The sequence below is a fragment of the Dendrobium catenatum genome, unplaced genomic scaffold (genome assembly GCF_001605985.2).
Source record: "Dendrobium catenatum unplaced genomic scaffold, ASM160598v2 fragScaff_scaffold_1202, whole genome shotgun sequence".
In the NCBI taxonomy this organism is placed as follows: Eukaryota; Viridiplantae; Streptophyta; class Magnoliopsida; order Asparagales; family Orchidaceae; genus Dendrobium; species Dendrobium catenatum.
The window spans coordinates 534,734-553,606 of NW_021319664.1; the positions used below are offsets into that span (position 1 = coordinate 534,734).

Below are 18,873 nucleotides of genomic sequence, written 5' to 3' on the forward strand. Positions count from 1 at the left end.
AGCCCGACGTCAATTAGTGGCCAGGCAGAAGTCTGGTATCAGTCGATGGTCGGGTGTAAGTCCAATAATAATTGGAAGCCAGGTAGAAGTTCAACGTGAGTTTGTGGCCGGATAAAAGTCTGACATCATTCGATGACCTTGCGGAAGTTCGTCAATAGTCCGACGATGGTTGATGGTCCGACGGTGGTCGAGGAGGATTCTGATGGCAAGAGAACTCTAATTTCTCTCTCTCCTTCTATTACTTACTTTCCCTCCTCCTTCCCCCTTTAAAGAAGAATGATGAGTCTATTTATCGTTTTCTAAGAATGGCATTGCCAATAAATAGAGAGGAGATCAAGGGTACGTTCGTAGTGGTTTAAATTGACGACTGATATCGGTTCCCTTGATAATGGGCCATTAATCGTGTATTGGAGTGCCTTAATGGTGTTAGAATTCAACAACCTTGGGCTCGTTGGATTTGTCTTCTCGAGCCGCTCGGTTTGACTATAAGAATTTGGAAACCATTTGGTCATCCAATTTATGGTTTGAACTCTCTGAATGTGCTTTAGGTCTTGGATTTGGACCCATTGGGGCTCGAATTGAGTTGAATTTGATGTCGTTGGGTTTGTCTTTTTAAGACATTCAGTTCGACTATAAGGTTGTTGAAATTGGAGTTCATTTGGTTTCGAATTTAATTACATAAGTTTTTTACTTAACTTTGCCATGAGATTTGTGCCCGACAATATGTTTTTTTTTATGATAGGCCAATTATTATTATTATTATAAGAAAGTTTGTATTTGGCTTTTCATCTGAGAAAAAGAACTTATAATATTTATAAAAATATTAAAAATATATATATTTATTCTAAAAATATTTTATAATAATATTTTTTTAGACAGTGAAATTACCCACACTGACCCTAAATAAGCCATTCGAAAATGATGTTTCTAATTTTAGTTTTAAAATAAAATCCTCATTTTCAAATTCATATTAAATTTTAAATACAAATAATTTTTCGAAATGACATAATTTAATAAATTATTATTATTTATTTAGGAAATCATCATTTTCAAGACATTTCCTAATGAAGGCTGGATATTGCCGCTAAAATTCCGCTGCATAAAATAAATTTTAAATTATGTTCAAATACAATTTTTAATAGAATATATAAACATGAAAAATAAGCCACATTTTTAAGTAAATAAAATACACGTACAATTTTTTTTTAAATGATAAGCTATAAATTAAGTAAAATCACAATATATAAACAAATCTAATCTAATGATTAAAAAATAAAATTGAGACCCAAAAGTATTTATTTGTGGTCATGAATAGAGGAGTCAAAATAGATTGATGGGTCACGTTCGGGTTCGACTCAAAATTAACTCGACTCGAATCTAATCAGCCCGAATAACTAGCAATCAGAATGACTCGAACCCAACCTGTTAACCAATATTAGTAAAATAAATTATGATTATTTGATAAAAAAATAAGAAGAATATACTCATAAGGAAAAAAAAAGATTTTAAACAGGTTAGTCTCATGTAAAAATCAGTCCATGAGTCAATCTGAATTTAACTTATTTATCTAACTTGACGAAAAATCTAACTGAATTTGACCCATTTATTAAATTGGTCAACTTGAATCCAATTTTTTTTATCGAATTGACGGGTCGTGCCATTTATTATCACCCATAGTCATGATTTTGAATTTAAATATGTATAAATTATGACACAAATTTTTTTTTAAAAAACTGATTTTTTGCTATTAAAAATAAATATATACTAATATAAAATAAATCCTAAGTTGAAGCTAATATAGCCTTATTAGTTCCTAGCAAAATGCCAAATTAAGAAAGGTTGATGGCAGCTTTCAGCAGGTACGCTGCATCACGTGATCACATTCAGTGGGTTAAATGTGAGCGCTTGAGCACGTACACGTGTGCACAGTGTGACAGTTATGCACCTGGCTGATGCTACTTGTCTTACATTCAAAAGCTTTAAAATAATTAATAAATTAAAGTTAAATGAAAAAAATATTAAACAAATTTGATATGTGGTATTTATTTAATATTGAAAAAATGTAGAATTATGTAATTTTTTTACAATTAAATTAAACAAATTATTAAATATTATTATAAATTATATAATAAACTAATAAATTTATTATAATACTTATATACATAAAAATTTTATTTCAAAATATCTCTTCAAAATTACTTGATTTAGGTTGAGATTAATGATAGATGGGATGTTCTAAGCCTAATTAATATTAGCATAGATCTAAAATTTTTGAAATCATGATGAAGCATCATGCATTAGGATATTCTTATATAATTTTTTGTTTATATATAATTAGCATAAAATGTTAAATATAACAATTTTTTTTTTAATTTTTATAATAAAAATTAGATTAGAATTAAGGGTGTGAGTCAACACGACTTGTGAGCGACTAAACTCATGAGTTGACTTAGATGAGCTAACGAGTTAAGTTTGAACTAGTCTTGATTCGACTCATTAGTTTCCAAGAAGACTCTTTTAAAAAATAATAATATAAAATATAATTAAAATATAATAAAATTCAAATGTTTAAGTATAAAGCTATTAAAAATATTCGTAAGTTATATCTTATTTTATTATATCAATTAATTATTTGTTATTATATTTTCTTATTTTCGCATTTTTTCATATTTATTATATTAACTACTTGAATCATAATAATTTACTCTTTTTTATTATAAATAAGTCAGCTCATCAGTTAACTGAAACTTATAAAAGAGCTCGATTTTGAGTCCGAACTCTATTAATTAATCAAGTGAATCTAAGAGTGACTCTAATTTTGTTTGACTCATTTACACCTCTAATAATGATATATTTCTCAAACATATATGAGGCTAAAATTTTCTTTAATTAATTTAAAAATAAATTAGTAAAAATATGTTTTAGCCTTTATCTAAGGCTTTGTTTTGGACTGTTTTCTTACTACTTCTTAAGTAGCTTTCTAGTACTAAAAATCTGCTTAAAGAAATAATAAAAAGTTGTCTCAAATAAATTCTAAATATTATTAGTAACGACCTCTTTTGAAAAAGCTTATCCTACTCAGCTTCTTTAAAAAAGGAAAAGAAAATAGATGATCTCATTCCTCAGCATCTCTTCTGTTTTATAGGCAAGTGAAATGTCATGACTAATAAAAAAACTTTGTTTAGGATAAATTTTTGGAATGATTAGTGTTGCGGGCTAGAATATACGCGATGATAGAGTTAGAATACTACGTCTTAGCGTTGCATGGATATGCAGCTCACACACAGAAAACGCAATATTTTTACGTAGAAAGCCCTGAAAAAAGGGAAAAAACCACGGGGTCTGGCCCAGTTGAAAATGATTCCACTAGAACTTGAGTTGGTTACAATGGGCTGACTCGCCTCCAAGGGCGATCGGATTACAAATAATAATTGTACTACAAAAGCCCGAGTGTCAAGTGATGTACCGGCATAACTTTAGGCTTTAGGTAATGGTCTGGCAGAACTCCAGGCCTGAGGTGGTGATCTGGCGAATACGAGGGCCTCAGGTGGTGGTCCGGTGAAGGCGAGGGCCTCAGATGGTGGTCCGGCGAAGATGAGGGCCTCATGTGGTGGTTTGGCGAAGGTGAGGGCCTCAAGTCTTGGTCCGGCGAAGGCGAGGGCCTCTGGTGGTGGTCTAGCAAAGGCAAGGGCCTCAGGTGGTGGTCCGGCGAAGCTCTGGCTGTGGTCCGATGAAATTTCGACAGTGGTCCGGCGAAACTCCATCGGTGGTCGAGGAGAGGAGCTTCTTCCTTCTCTTCCTTCTCTTCTCTTCTTCCTTGGATCCCCCTCTCAAGAGAAATGAGGGGTCTATTTATAGATCTTCTTGAGTGGTATGTCCCGTAAATAGGTGAGAGATCAGGGGTAAATGTGAAGTGGTTGGATGAACAACCGATATTGAATCCCTTGATTATGGACCGTTCGTCAGAAATTTGGAGGTCTTAATGATTTCAGAATTCAGTGATCTTGGGCTCATTAGATTCATCTCGTCGAGATGCTCGATTATATTATAAGCTTCTTTTGTTTGGAAACTGTTTGGTAACTCAAACAGTGGTACGAAGCTTCCAATAGCGCTTCAGGTCCTTAATTTGGACTCATTTGGGCTCAAATTGAGTTGAATTTGGTGTCGTTGGGTTTGTATTTCCGAGATGCTCAGTTTGACTATAAGTTTGCTGAAATCAGAGTTCAGATGATCCCAGATTTAATTTTTGAAGTTTCAGGCTTGATTTTGTCTCGAGATTAGTGCCTGATCAAGACAATTTTTTGATGATATATCACTTCAAAAAAATCGTTATCTAGTGATGGAGGTTGGAAGGATCATTGTAGGTGATGGAGGTTGAAAGGACCGTAGTCGGCAGGAGACCGGGGTTAGAAAGTGTTGTTTGTTGATGGAGATCGGAAGGACCATACTAGGCGATGGAGGTCGGAAGGACCGTAGTCAGTAAGAGACCGGGGTCATAAAGACCGTTGTCTGGTGATGGAGGTCGGAATGACCATAGTAGGTGATGGAGGTCGGAAGGACCGTAGTCGGTAGGAGACCGGGTTAGAAAGTGTTGTCTGTTGATGGAGGTCGGAAGGACTATAGTAGGCGATGGAGGTCGGAAGGACCGTAGTCGACAGGAGACCGGGGTCAGAAAGCATACGTTGTCTGTTGATGGAGGTTGGAAGGAGCATAGTAGGCGACGGAGGTCGGAAGGACCGTAATCGGCAGAAGACAGGGATAAAAAAGATCGTTATCTGACGATGTAGGTCAGAAGGATCATAAAAAGTGATGTAGGTCAGAATGGTACCGTAGTCGGCAGGAGACAGGGGTCCGAAAAATTGTGGTCGTAGGGTGGTACTCTGGTAGAACTCTGAACATCAAGTGGTGGCCTAATAGAAGTTTGGGTCTCATTTGTAATCAACTACAAATACTAGTGGATTCATTCAAATTGGGCCAGACCTCGTGGTTTTTCACCCTTCAAGAGTTTCCACATAAAAGCTCTGGTGTCTCTTATGAATGTTACACCCTCTCTCTTATCTGATTGTGTACTGAATCTTTATGCAATGCTAAGACGTTAAAATATATAATTCTCTACCGCCGCAAATATTCAAGGATGCAACAGTTAGATTTATTTTAAATAATATAATATAAATTTAAATAATTAATCTTCTATAAAATAAAATTTATTATTTAAATATTTATTATGTTCAATGAAAAAAAAAATCAAAGTGATCATATACAATTTTTCACTGCTATCAGTTGCTTTGAGATGTTTGTGAGGGTTTGAGGATTTTATCTTTCTTTTAATTTAAAAAAAAACATAAATAATTTTAATATAATTAAATTTCTCTTTAAGATAAATGCAATTCATGAATAATTAATTAAAATTTATAATATTTATAAAATGAAATATCTTCAGCTTAAGAAAAATCTTAAATTCTAAATTAAATTTGATTAGAATATGCTGATGGATTACTTTCGTCCTGAAACGTCAAAACATTCAGATTATGTACTCAACTTCCACAACAGGAGCCCACAGACAAGTCACCAAAGTTAGCTGCAGGGGTACTATGTTTAGAACATCCATGGCCCATACAGCTAGTTATTCGTAAAGCCTATATATATTGTTTTATACTCTTCTATATTAGTAAAAAAGCAATTATGCTCAAGGAAAATTCAACCACAATGCTAATTAAGAAGAAACCTCTGGTATTTAATACTCCAGTAGTCCAATAACACAGAGGATTCATGGCTGTGAGGAGGACCCATGAGGGAATTTCAGTAAGAAAGAGTAGCCACATCAAGAGAAGATAAGAAACCATGGAGTTAACAGAGTTGTGCAGAGATATGCCAAAGAAAACCATAGATATGCAGAGGTAAAATATACTCTAAGTCCTAAAATACAAAACACCTATCAGGCTATCATCGCAGGAACTGAGTAAAAAAGAAAAAAGACTGAATGCAAAATAGTGAGTGGACTCTGAAAATCAACACAGAAACAGCCATGGGATCTTTTCCTCTCTTGTTTCCAGTCACAATCATCTGCAGGAAACAAAGTAGGCAAAACGATACGAGGATTAGTACCTTAAAAGAGAGTTATTGTTCAAGTTACTTTGGAGTAGAGGAGAGTAAAAAGACCATTTTGGGAAGGAGATGGAGAGCTGAGTTTTAGTATAGGAACTGTTCTCGTCTTCCATGTCCATCCATGGATCCTTATTTCTCTGAGGCCACTCATCAAAGAAATGGCGGAGGTTCCTCTGCCTTTCCTCCTCTTCCTCCTTAGATAGAGAGTAGCTGTTCTGCTTTGCTTGTCCAATGGAGCTCATTCCCATAGCTTTGAACTGAGATGAACTCTCCCTCTCAGTTCCAGACATATCAGGAAAGAAAGTACATCCCTCCAAATCTTTCATCACATGCCCACCATACCTGCGTCCCTCGTGAAACAAACAACTTTATCAAAAGAAACTACTTAAATTTTTTTTTAAAAATGTAAAATTAGAAAGAGTTTATCAGAGTTTAACTGAAGATGTGAAGTGCCTGAATCAGCAGAGAAATGAGCCGCCCATGGAGGTCTTGAATAGTTTGAATAAGGGCATGAGAGGTTGTAATTACTCTGAGGAGTGGAGATTGAAAGGTTTGCAAGATATGGCGACTGAGCAGAAGAGGGAGAAGAAGAAGAAGATGACTGATTCGTTTTAGCAGAAAGAGAGATTTCCACAGGCTTTCTTGAACGATTTTTCCCTCTATGCATGTGCCTCTCACAGTACTTCGAATCAAGGTAAGCTTCCTTTGAGCATCTCCACTTCTTTCCATCTGTTCTCCTGCACCTTCCTGGCTCTGGGTCCTCTGCTTTCTTACCAAATCCCATTTGAAAGCAGCTCCATCCCACTGCCATGAGAGAAAAGTAAGAAACCAAAAAATACAGAGCTGAGTAAAATGAGAGAGCTTACATTGCGCTTGAGTAGGGAAAGCAAGGGAAGGAGAGGTTGCAGTTGAGTCAAGGAGAAAGCTCCTTCTTATGGGGAGGATGAGATCAGAAGGAATGGGAATGCCTGAAGCTATGTATTTGTAGATGAGAGCCTGGTGTTCAAGCTCCTGCCATTGGGAAGCAGTGAAGGGATATCTTGAACCGCCACTTCCGCTCATCATCTTCTTCTCTTACAACAGAGAAGCAGAAAAAGAAAACTTGGAGAGGAGAGGAACTCCTGAATCTTGATACCAGTGAAGCTATGTGTGCCTACAGAAATCTACATAGGTCTTGTATTTTAATGGGAGGAGGCATAGGATGGGTCATTCAGTCTTGAAAGAGGTGCAGAGAGGAGGCTGCAGAATCTTCTGTGTAGTTGCATGGATAAATCACAGAAGACTACCATTAGGCAACTACTGTTGTGAGGAGACCACAGACTAGGAGCTCAAGCGTGACAAAAGAATTTGACAATAAATTTAGCATTTTAATAATAAATGTAAAATTTTTATAATTATTATAAAACTAAATATAAAGAATTTGATAATAATATATTTGTTACTCATATTATAATTCCATACCTGAATAAAAACTCTCCTTAAATAAAAATAAATAAAGTTTTTAGGGCATCTCTCCTAATTTTTAATCCAAAATGCAGTGAAACTTAAAAATGTTCTGAATCATCTCCAATTGAACTCCATTAGGTCATCTCCAACAGAGAACTCCATTTTTCACGGCAAAATACAGCAAAACTCCAAAATGCTGTGGTGCTGCTCCAATCGAACGTCATTTTATTGTGTTTCTACTAAGGTAACAATCCTTCTCCCTTTCGCGCATTTTTCCAGTTGAAAGAGCAAAATAGCGTAGGTGAACAATGCAACGCCAATATTGACGTCGCACTGTTCACCCGCAAATAAATGGTGGAAGATTTGACATTCAGCTGGAGCGAGCGAACGACGTCATAAGCTCGTTTGGCATTCGGTTGGAGATGCTCTTATGCGGGTTTTTGCGAAGGTAACGGTATTTCTCCTCTTTGGCACGTTTTTTTAACAAATCTGATTGAGACAGAAAAATGACGTTGGTGAACACTGTTCACCTGCATGCATATAACGAAAGATTTGACGTTTGACTGGAACGATCTAACGATGTCATAGACATTTGAAGTTAGGTTGGAGATGCTCTTAGATAGTTTTTTAAGGATTGGAGCATCACTCTTTTTAGCATTAATAATACGTCTATATTACCATATAATACTTATCACTAATCTTGATTAGCCTTCTTAATCGCGTTTAGTGAGGAACTAATGACTACTTTTGTGCAGATAAATATTGAAAAAAATCTATTAAAAACTCGGATTTGATAGGCGCTAATGGAGTTGTCAGAGGCTGCAGTAGATGCTGCATCTGGGGGGCAGATGACACTGCATTACTTATTATTATTATGACTGAGTAAGCAGCAGCAGCGGCAGAAGCAGGCAAGTTGGCAGAACAACAGAGCAAAAATGGCAGAGAAATGGCAGAGAGCACACACTCTCTTTCTCTCTACTCTATTACTCCACTGTTCCTGTCTTCTCCCGCTGCACCAGCTTTTCGGAAACTCATAAAAATTTGAAGTCTCGGAGATATTAAAAAATAAAAATGATAGAAAGAAGAATATTATAATACTAAAATTAAAAATTCAAACTCTTCTCATCTTGATTAAGAGTTATGAATCTGAGGAAGATCAAAGTGAAAATGAGAGTGATTTGAATGGAGGACTAGTATTGATCCTCTTGATCATGTATAATTTATTGGTCATTTGAATGCCTTAATGATTCAGAAACCAATGATCTTGGGCTCATCGGATTCGTCTCGTCGAGCTGCTCTATTCGTCTATAAGCATGTCACGTTTAGAACTCGTTTGGTAATCCAAATAATAGTTTGAACCTTCCAAAAGTACTTTGAACCCTTGATTTGAGCCCATTTGGGCTCGAATTGCACTTATTTTGGTGTCGTTGAGTTCGTCTTTTCGAGACGTCCAGTTCCACCATAAGTTTGTTGAAATCAGAGTTTGGATGGTCAGAAGATTTCAACTAAATTTTGCTTCAAGATTCATGCTCGATCAAGATAATTTTTTTATGATATATCAAGAGTGATAGAAAAAAAAATTGTAAAAAACATAATGTTTACTTAAATGATAGTTTTATTTATTTATTTATTTTTTGAATTCAAATAAATTTTCTTGCAGATTTATTTGATGAAAGCAACAATACTGTACAGGAAAGCAGAATAGAATAGAAAGCTTAATGAGTTGTGAGATGGTCTTCTTTGACTGTTTTGGTTAGTTACAGTGAGTTGAGATTGCTATAACTGATTCTAACTATTATGATGTGATTTGAAGTTTTATAAGCAGTTCTTTGGGTACATTTAGTTATTAAGTTGTATAGTTTTGCATTTGGTTTTATCTTCTACAGCATTTGATTTATTTTTTTTTTTGTTGCGAAGTTTGTAATTTTGTATTACATTTTATCTGATATTTTTGGTACATATTTATATTAGTTTAGAGATAGAAAGTGGGTGTAAGGACTCTCTACTGCTGCTGTTTCTCACTTTTTACTTCTCTGCTCCTTATCACATCCTTTCTCCTAGGGGTGTTAATTTCGGGTCATGAGTCGGGTTCGGGTCGAACCTGAAACTGACCTGGCACTATTCTGGTCAACCTGAACCCGACCCGTTTTTAAAAACGGGTCAGTTTTCCTGACCCGAACCAGACCCGCTTCGGGTCCGGGTCAACCCGACACGACCCGAATGACCCGTTTCCAACAAAAAATTGCTAGTTTTCGGGTCAAAACGGGTCTATCTCCTTTTTTTACGGGTAAAAAACGGGTCTATCGCCTCTTTTTTGGGTCATTTGCCGGGTCAATCTCAGGTTGCCATGTCAAAATCGGGTTTTCGGGTCAAAATCGGGTCAATTTTGGGTCAAAGGGCTAACCCGATCCGATTTTTAAAACGGGTCGAATGTTGAACCAGAACCCGACCCGTTTCGGGTTCGGGTTGACCCTAACCCGAAATTTTCGGGTTGGGTTCGAGTCTTTCGGGTTGGGTTCGAGTCGGGTTTTCGAGTCATGTCAAATATTGACACCCCTACTTTCTCCCTTCGAACCTCCAAAAAATTTATAATTAATAGAGGTTAATTTTGCTTACTTAAAGCCTTAAAATTAAGGCTTCGTTTAAGACAATTTTCTTCGTACTTCTTAAAACGGTTATTTAGTACAAAAATTAAATTTTTTGTACTAAAAGTTACTTTAAAAAGCAATAATAAAACCGTCCCAAACGAAGCCTAAATCTCAAACACGTGTACTACATGTAAGTCTTGAATTCAAGATCTTTTAATTGAATGTCTAAGAATTTGTTTGGGGCTGCTTTTTTACTGCTTTTTAAAATAGATTTATAATACAAAAATTTTTTAAACAAAAAAAAAATACTAAAAAACTGCCTCATAAATTAATAAGAAAATCGTTGCAAATGAAGCCCAAACTTTCTACTAAATAGCAAGTTAAGATGGGCTGCATCCTGACTCTATTTTGATTTCCTAAACCTCTATTTGTTTGAATGTTTTGTCTGATAATGTTATATTGATCTTATTAAACAATACTATTTTATATAAAGTAAAATTACCACTAACCATAATAATTAATTATTAATTATGCTCATATTCAATAAATTTTAAAAAACATACATCACATGAATCTTTTTAGAACTTTTTTTTTTTACAATTTGAATTATCTTTTTTTTTATGTGTATCATAACAGTAATATTAATATTTTTATGATAATCACTTGTATTTTTACACCGACATTCTGTGTATCAATAATCTCACTTAACGATATGTTGTCTTTGTGAAATCTTCCCCTTTTTGACAAGAGACAAACTATGAACTCTCGTGTGTCATAATAAGTTTGACCTCAATATAGATATATTCGATCGGCTTAAAGATCTCGGAAATGTTCCTTATTTAATTTGAAAAAGATCAAATGATTTTGTTCATTTGGGTTCAAAAATTGGAACAAGCATTGATGATTAGTCTGAACTCGGGAATTAAGCTAAGCATCGACTAATTACAAGGAATTACAAACTGAAGCTTTGAGATTTGGCATGAAGTTCAGACAAAAGAGGTACTGGTTTTATGTGAGAGCTTTTTTAAAGTTAAGTCCGGCGATGATCAGAAGTCCAGCGGATGCGACTCGAGCGGGGATTCGGTATGGGCAACGACAGGATTTTGGTAGAGGTAAAATCTTTTATGTTTTTTTTTTTTTTTTTTCCTTTTGGGTTTTTTTTTTTTTTTTTTTTTTTTTGTTCCTTTTGGCTTGTCTGTTAGAGGTCAACAGGATCATGAAACTCTTTTACATCAATCACTTTCTTAATCTGCCGTTTCCTTTATGAAATTAGTTTTTTCGAGCTTTTGCCGGTTGCAAGGGAGGCGTGGAGAACTTTTGTCTGGCGACCTGAGGTTATAATCATGTCTGTTTGCTTACCTTGCGCAGTTCCGCCCCAAGAACGTGCCGTACGGCAAGTATTTCTCAAGTAGCTTCATTGTTTTGTATGTTTTTGTTACTGTTATTTGGTTTGTATTGTGTTTGTTTTCAGTCTAGTGGGATTGATTTCTGTTGGAATTTGATTTATGGGCAAGTATGTGGTTCTCAGCTGGGTCATAGCTGTTTATTAGTTATTCTAAATAGAAAAAAATTAGTCACCTGCATTAATCTTCCATCTATGAGTTCTTTTTTTTAAGGGGAGATATTGGAGGTTCGATTTCTATTTTAGCGCACTGAACTGATTTCCTGTGCTTGAATGAATGATATGATGAGAGCTCCTTGGTACTGTAGTTTTACTGGTAATGGAGATGAATATTCGGATTTATGTCTCGAAAAGTTGAGTTGTTTGGTTTTTTTTTTTCTGTAAATTTGTACTCAAGTGCTAAGGAATTTAGTGAGCCAAAACTGCTTGGAGCCCGTTGAATTAGGTTTACTTAATGTGAACCACAAACAATGGGGACTTGGAGAACAATTTGTTGTTTATTTTGAAGGGTTCGCTTTACTCTTTTTTTTGACTGAAGACACTTGCTTTATATCTCACCCTCATACAATAAGATTCATTTGATCCTTCCCGCTAAGTTCCCTTGGAACTCTTTTCTAATTAGAATGTTGATTTCTTCCTTTTCTTCTTCACTTTAATATCCAACGGGATTAATGAAAGAACTAAGAAAAATATTGATGCAAGAAGTGGATAGGAGTAATGGCTACGAGAGTGGAGTATCACTTCGTAGGGACTGGCATGCTCCATTGAGAAGATTGCTATGCTATGAAGAAGCAGTAGAGAGGATGACGGATTTTCAGCCTAGCCAAAGTGAATGAGCATACGTGGAATTTTTGGCCTAGCATACAGTGGACATCAATGAACCATCAATCAAGAGACTTTTTACTAACGCTTGAAGCATAGAATATAAAGCATGACATGGGAATTTGATAGCCTTAGAGTTGTTGGCCCCTTCCCCTTTCATACTCGGGTCTTTGGTCGTTATGCACCCTTAGATGAAGGTGTGAATGAATGAATGCAGCTCTTCATGCAACACACTTACAATGAAGAGGTGCTAATGAATGGATGCAATCTTCAATGCTTACGGAGAGGTTTGAAGAAATGGATGCGTCCTTATGTTAATATATGCTTTCCATCTTAAGCACATTTACATCAAAGATGGGAAGGAAGGAAGGAATGCCTTGGCATCCTTTGGACCAAAGGGGTACCTTACCCCTTATTATGGCCGGCACAAACTATGAGTTGGGTTGGGTTTAGCTCCATTGCTCCTTTTTTCACTTGTTGATCTCATAGTCATGGATCCCTTTTTTAGGAGTTGATTCACTTATGTGAATCTAGTTGGAGGTAAGAATGTGCTGTTGCCTGGCATTTCTAGTTATACCATTTAGTATTGTATGTTTTTTTTACTTCTCTTTCGAATATGGTAGGAAACTTGCAATACTTTATTTATGCAAATCTCTTTCCATTCCACCCAATCTTCTCATTTGTTGCAATACTTCATCATTCAACCAAATGGGTGGTTGAATGAATGAATGTCCACCTACTTGCTACCCAAGAGCTCTTCTTTTTCAAAAGAATGCTTCAAAATAATAATAGGTTAAAGCTTTCTTAATAGTCGTGTACATCATAAACAGTTCACCTATAAAAGCCATTGGGTTCAGGAGTCTTACGCAAGTCTTAGCTAACTTCTTTCTTCACTTCAACACCTCAAGTGACCTTGTTCTCAAGATATTATGAAGTATTGTTTTTGTCCATTCACATCATCAAAATAAAGAAAAACTTGATCCAAGAGCAGTTAAATGTTTTTTTTATTATCTATTCTTCCACTCAATAAGGGAAGAAATGTTGCCATCTCCCCTTGAGAAAGGTGTATGTATATGCTGATATCACTTTCAATAAAGAAGATTTCTACTCTTCTACTACTTATTACAAAGAAGAAATAGCATTTACAAATAAATTATTTCTCCTATGTTGCCTTTCCTTACCCTCAACTCCAATAAACAATGCTACTCCAGAACTAGGCACTCCTACACAAAGCAAGCTTATATCAAAACCACCTTATGCTCAATCATTATATGTTTACTCAGAGAGGATGGCATCTTAATTGACTCAAGTCCAACCAATTGAATCGAACTCTAGCATTGAACTCACCGAAGGAATCATTTGCATGGCTTGCAAATAAAGACACTTTAACTGAACTTCCTTTATAGTTATTTTTACATGCAAAAATATTTCTCATGATCTCATCGTTACCAATCTTTCCTTACTTGCCTCCATACTATTCCTTTCTCTAAAATTGTGTCCAAGGTAAAATAATGTTATGAGAGAAGAAATGAAAGAAATTCAAAAGAATAAAATATAAGGATTAGTAACACTTCTAATAGAAAAGAAACCAGTATCGTTTAGATGGGTCTGTACTAAAAAGTATAAATCAGATAATTTACTAGAAAGGTTTATCTTAAATTTTTTTCTAGTTGCAATAGACTATACTTAAATATATGAGATTAATTATCTTAAATTTTTTGCTATTTTTGCTAAAATGAATAATATTGATGTATTTTATCAGTAACAACTAACAATGATTGAAAAATATGATAATTTAATATGAAAAGTGCCTTCTTATATGTGATCTAGTGGAAGAGTTATACATGGAGATTGAATTGGGGTTTGGCTCAAACGCATAATAAAAACTATGCAAATTAAAAAAGGCAATATATTGATTGAAGCAATCTCCAATGACATGTTTGAGAGGTTTGCCAAGGTAATACTCAACATGGGATATAAATATGGTCTAGGTGATTATATATTATTTGTAAATGTCAAAATCTCAGTCATCCCTTAGCATTTGATCCCACGGACAGGATGAGAATCCGTGGGAGGCTCACTTGGATCACGCCAATATCCTTCTATATTTTGGTAGCTTAATTAGGAAGGATTATATTGAGGCAATTATGTATCAATTAGAAGTTATTTATTTCTTTATTAAGACATCTTGTATAGATCTATAAATAGGGATAATTTTGTATAATAATTAGAAGATATTTTTACCCTTCTCAAATTCTATGAATTCTAACATGGTATCAGAGCCAACGGCCTTCATTACTGTGGAAGAAAGATCGTAGATCGCCAGAGAAATTGAAGAGGAAACCATCGTGAAGAAGAGGCCTTCAATTCCCTAGAAACTAGGCATCAAAACCAACGACGCCAGTCTCCTCCGCGTGCATGACAAAGCAGAAGGAAGCCTACCTATGGCCGGGAAGGAAGAAACCGACCGACCCTCTCTATTATGTGTCAAAGTTATCCATCCGAAGAGACCGATTTCGAGCGGGACTCTGCCGAACGAAGGCGAAACCAGACATAAGCCTTTCATACGCATGGAGCCTTGCGTACGCACACGGGATGGAGTCAGCCCTGCGCGAGGAAGCCGGACAGAGGCTCCTATGACGCACCCGAAGCCAAATGAGAGAGACGTCGAAGGAGCAGCACGAAGAAGCTAAAGAAACCTCCGTGCCATATCCTAACCTGAGCACTTTAAAGTATCGGTTCGGTCCGGAGGACTCGCACGCAAGATCCTACCGCAAGAACGTCTGTCGCGGCTTTCGACCCCAAGAGCTCCAGTTGCAGTCCCGATACAAACGTCGTAACTTCCGATCCGACAGAAAGGGAAAGTCGTCAAAGGTGCGTAGCCTCAAAGGAGCCGAAGAAGCGACGCTAGACCCAGAAGCCCGAAGCCTGAAGCCGAATGAAACCGGATGGGCCAAGCAAATTGTGATGAAGTCGAAGGAAGGAAGCGGCGGGGCCTTGCGGGACGGACGGGCCGAGCAAACCTCCAGCGAGACAAAGCCAAAGGAAGGAAACATCAAGACCTCACGGGAAGGAGACGCCTAATTGCGAGCCAACTCTCGTGCGTGCAGAAGCAACGAAGCCTTGCGACCGAAGCCAAGGTCGTGGACAGAGCTCACGATGCGGATAGAGCTGACAACACGGACAGAGCTACATTGCCCAGACGATGAAGCCGGAGCTTGCGAATGAAGCCATAGATGGAGGCAGACGGAGCGTTACCAACAAAAGTTAAAGACAGACGCCAGTACGCTGAAGAAAGACGCCGCAGAATCCACAGTCGGTGCCGCAAAAAGCTGTCGACACTGCTCTCATGCCGATGTCGAAACTAGGAGTTGCTCGCATGCGCCCTACCTGTTGCTTGATCCGAGTTTTTTTTTTAATTTGGCTCGGTTCAGTTTATTAAACCAAGCTGTTCAGTTTATTAAACCAAGATATTTGAAAAAAAAAAAAAACCTTAAATCAGATTTAAGATCTGATTAAGATCTAATATCAGCCTTTATTACTGATCAAATCAGTCTTTATTGCTGATACAAGCAAATCAGCCTTTATTGTTGATCAAATCAACCTTTATTGCTACTATAAATACAACCTTCATTGCTGGAAACCTGAGGAATACAAAATTCTCACCACCGGCCTTCATTGTCGGAATTTTGAGGATGTTCCCACCACCTTCCTTCATTGCTGGAATTATGAGGAATACAAGTTCCCACAACCGGCCTTAATTGTCGGAATTTTGAGAATAGTTTTCCATTATCGGCCTTCATTGCCAGCTTTCTCTTATGGTTGATATCCTATCTATAACTAATGCAGCTCTACCTATGTGTGAGTAATTGCAAGCTGGTCTCCAGCTTGAGGGGGAGTGTCAAAATCTCGGTCATCCCTTGGCATTTGATCCCACGGTCAGGATGAGAATTTGTGGGAGGCTCATCTGGATCACGCTAATATCCTTCTATATTTGAGTAGCTGAATTAGGAAGGATTATATTAAGGCAATTATGTATCAATTAGAAGTTATTTATTTCTTTATTAAGACATATTGTATACATCTATAAATAGGGATAATTTTGTATAATAATTAGAAGGTATTTTTACCCTTCCCAAATTCTATGAATTCTAACAGTAAATATATAGCTCAAGGGGAGTCTCTATACTATTATTTTATCTCGATGATGTCATCATAACGGATAGTAATTTTGAAGGTCTGCAGGCTTTCAAGAAGATGTTGTTTCAAGAATTTGAAGTCTAAGAATTATATAAGTTAAAGTACTTTCATAGCATTCAAGTTGCATAGTCTCTACTGGGGATCTTCATGTCAAAACAAATACGTATAACAAACATATTAAAAGAAACAAGCAAGTTTGGATGCAAGCATGTTGAGAGCTCCATGGAATTTAATTATAAACTTGCAGATACTCCAAACGACGCAACAATAGAAAAAACTTACTACCAAAACTTGTAAGAATAATTATCTATTTATTAACATATTAAACCTAACGTTGCCTATGCTGTTGATATGGAGGTTCACAATCCTAAAGAATCACCTCTTAGGACTATAAATTTAATTTTATAATATCTAAAAGGAACTCCAGATAAAAAAATTTAATTCAAAAGAGGGTAGGATCTGATATTGATTATGTAGGATTTATGGTTTATAAAAGTTGAATTTCATGATATAGCACTTTCTTGGGTGGCAATCTTGTGACTTGGAGAAGTAAAAAATAAAATATGGTGGCAAGTAAGGGTGTAAACGACTAATCTTAAATGTGTTTCCAAGGGTGTAAATGATATGAGCTTGAGAGAGCTTATTGTTTGTTCATGTTCGGCTTGTTCAAATTTTCGTGTATTTGTGTTCAACTTGTGTTCGAAATTATTTGTGAATATTATGTTCATATTTGGCTTTCCTGAATTCAAATCAAATATGAGTCAATTTCAAACAAATGAAATTAAATAAATAATAAGCAGAACATGATATAATTATTCTATTTATCTACCAACTAATTAATTAATATGAAAAAAATAATATATATGTGTGTTCTGCTTGTTAAGAAAATGAGTTCAAAGTAATTACTCAAAAGCAGCTTAACAAGCAAATCAAAAGCAGCTTCTTAGCAGGCCAAATATTAACTGCTTGCTAACGACGAGCTTTTTTGGCATTCTTATTGGCAAGATCTAGGGCAGAAGTTGAATGTAGATCAATGGCACTAGGAATTTGTGAAGCATTAAGTTTGAACATTATCTTGGAAGATTTAAAGGTTGGATGGAAAAGTTCTGTAAGACTATTGTGATAACAAGTAAATAATTAATATTGAACAAAATCTCATGCAACATGATTGGACAATATATTGAAGGGTATAGGCATTTTATAAAGGGGAAGCTTGATATTGATCTAATCTATTCTTTGTTCGTCATCACTAATGATTAACTTTCAGACATTCTCACCAAATGAATTATCAAGAACTATATTTTAAAATTTGTAATGCAAGCATAGAATGAACAAAACCCATTCATTCACTTAAGGAAGTAAATAAATTAATCTCAATAAATTCCGCTTCAATCAAGGTTCTATCGAGCCTACTGTATAGTTATAGTTATATAGTATAGAGTAGTAGTAGTATAATATGTTGTATAGTAGTATATATAGAGTAGTAGTAGTATTATATATAATATAGTGGTAGTATAATATAATATAATATAGTATAATAGTTATAGAGTAGTAGTAGGATATATTATATGGTGAAATATATAGTATATTCTAGTTATATAGTATAGAGTAGTAGTAGTATTATATATAGTAGTAGTATATATAGTATAGCTTAATTATATATAATATATAGTAATAGTATAGAGTAATATTATAGTATAGTATAGTCATATAATATATAGTAGTAGTAGTATAGTGCAGTGTAATTATATAGTATAGAGTAGTAGTACTATAGTGTAGTATATATAGTATAGTGTAGTTATATAGTATAAAGTAGTAGTAGTATAGAGTAGTATTATAGTATAGTGTAATTATATAGTATATAGTAGTAGTAGTATAGTGTAGTTATCAGTGGCGGAGCCAGAAATTTTGTTCAGGGGGGGGGCCTAATGAAAGTCGTGCTTGATGTCGTGACTCGTGAGTCGCGAGAGGAGTAAAAGGAAAAACAAACCATTGATGCTTTTTATGTGTCCAAAAAATAATGTTGGTGGCTTCTCTGAATTAATAAATAACTTTAAAATGAAGAATTATAAAAATTATAGCAGGTTTTCTCGTTGGCAAATTTGTTGCTCTATTAAGCCACTAAAACAATCAACTTTAAGCACATTTAGACTTTCAGTTTTAGCTTTAGCTAAATCAATAATATACAATATATATTTGGTTGGGTGCGCTGTATGAGTGCGCGGCGGCCGCAACATTTTTCATTGCGCAAAAAGAGCTAGGAAAAGCAAAATTATTTGTAATAATTAATTAGATCATTAGCAGTGTAAA

At 35.5% G+C, this 18,873-nt stretch overlaps 1 protein-coding gene across 1 annotated transcript; it reads right to left on the minus strand.

Moving 5' to 3' along the window:
• Window positions 1–6,502: 6,502 nt before the first annotated feature.
• LOC110106173 (growth-regulating factor 1-like) lies at window positions 6,503–7,170 on the minus strand. Its single transcript, XM_028699019.1, has 2 exons — window positions 6,972–7,170; window positions 6,503–6,909 (listed from the first exon to the last, which is right to left on the minus strand). Exons 1-2 carry the CDS (start codon window positions 7,168–7,170, stop codon window positions 6,503–6,505), a joined length of 606 nt encoding a protein of 201 aa, XP_028554852.1.
• Between the last annotated feature and the right edge of the window lie 11,703 nt (window positions 7,171–18,873).

Excerpts from the sequence above, each read along its gene's own strand:
- LOC110106173 (XM_028699019.1), bottom strand. The coding sequence starts at position 7,170 with ATGATGAGCGGAAGTGGCGGTTCAAGATATCCCTTCACTGCTTCCCAA. Across the intron at positions 6,910-6,971 it reads TTTCCCTACTCAAGCGCAAT|TGGGATGGAGCTGCTTTCAA; the intron begins GTAAGCTCTCTC and ends CTCTCATGGCAG.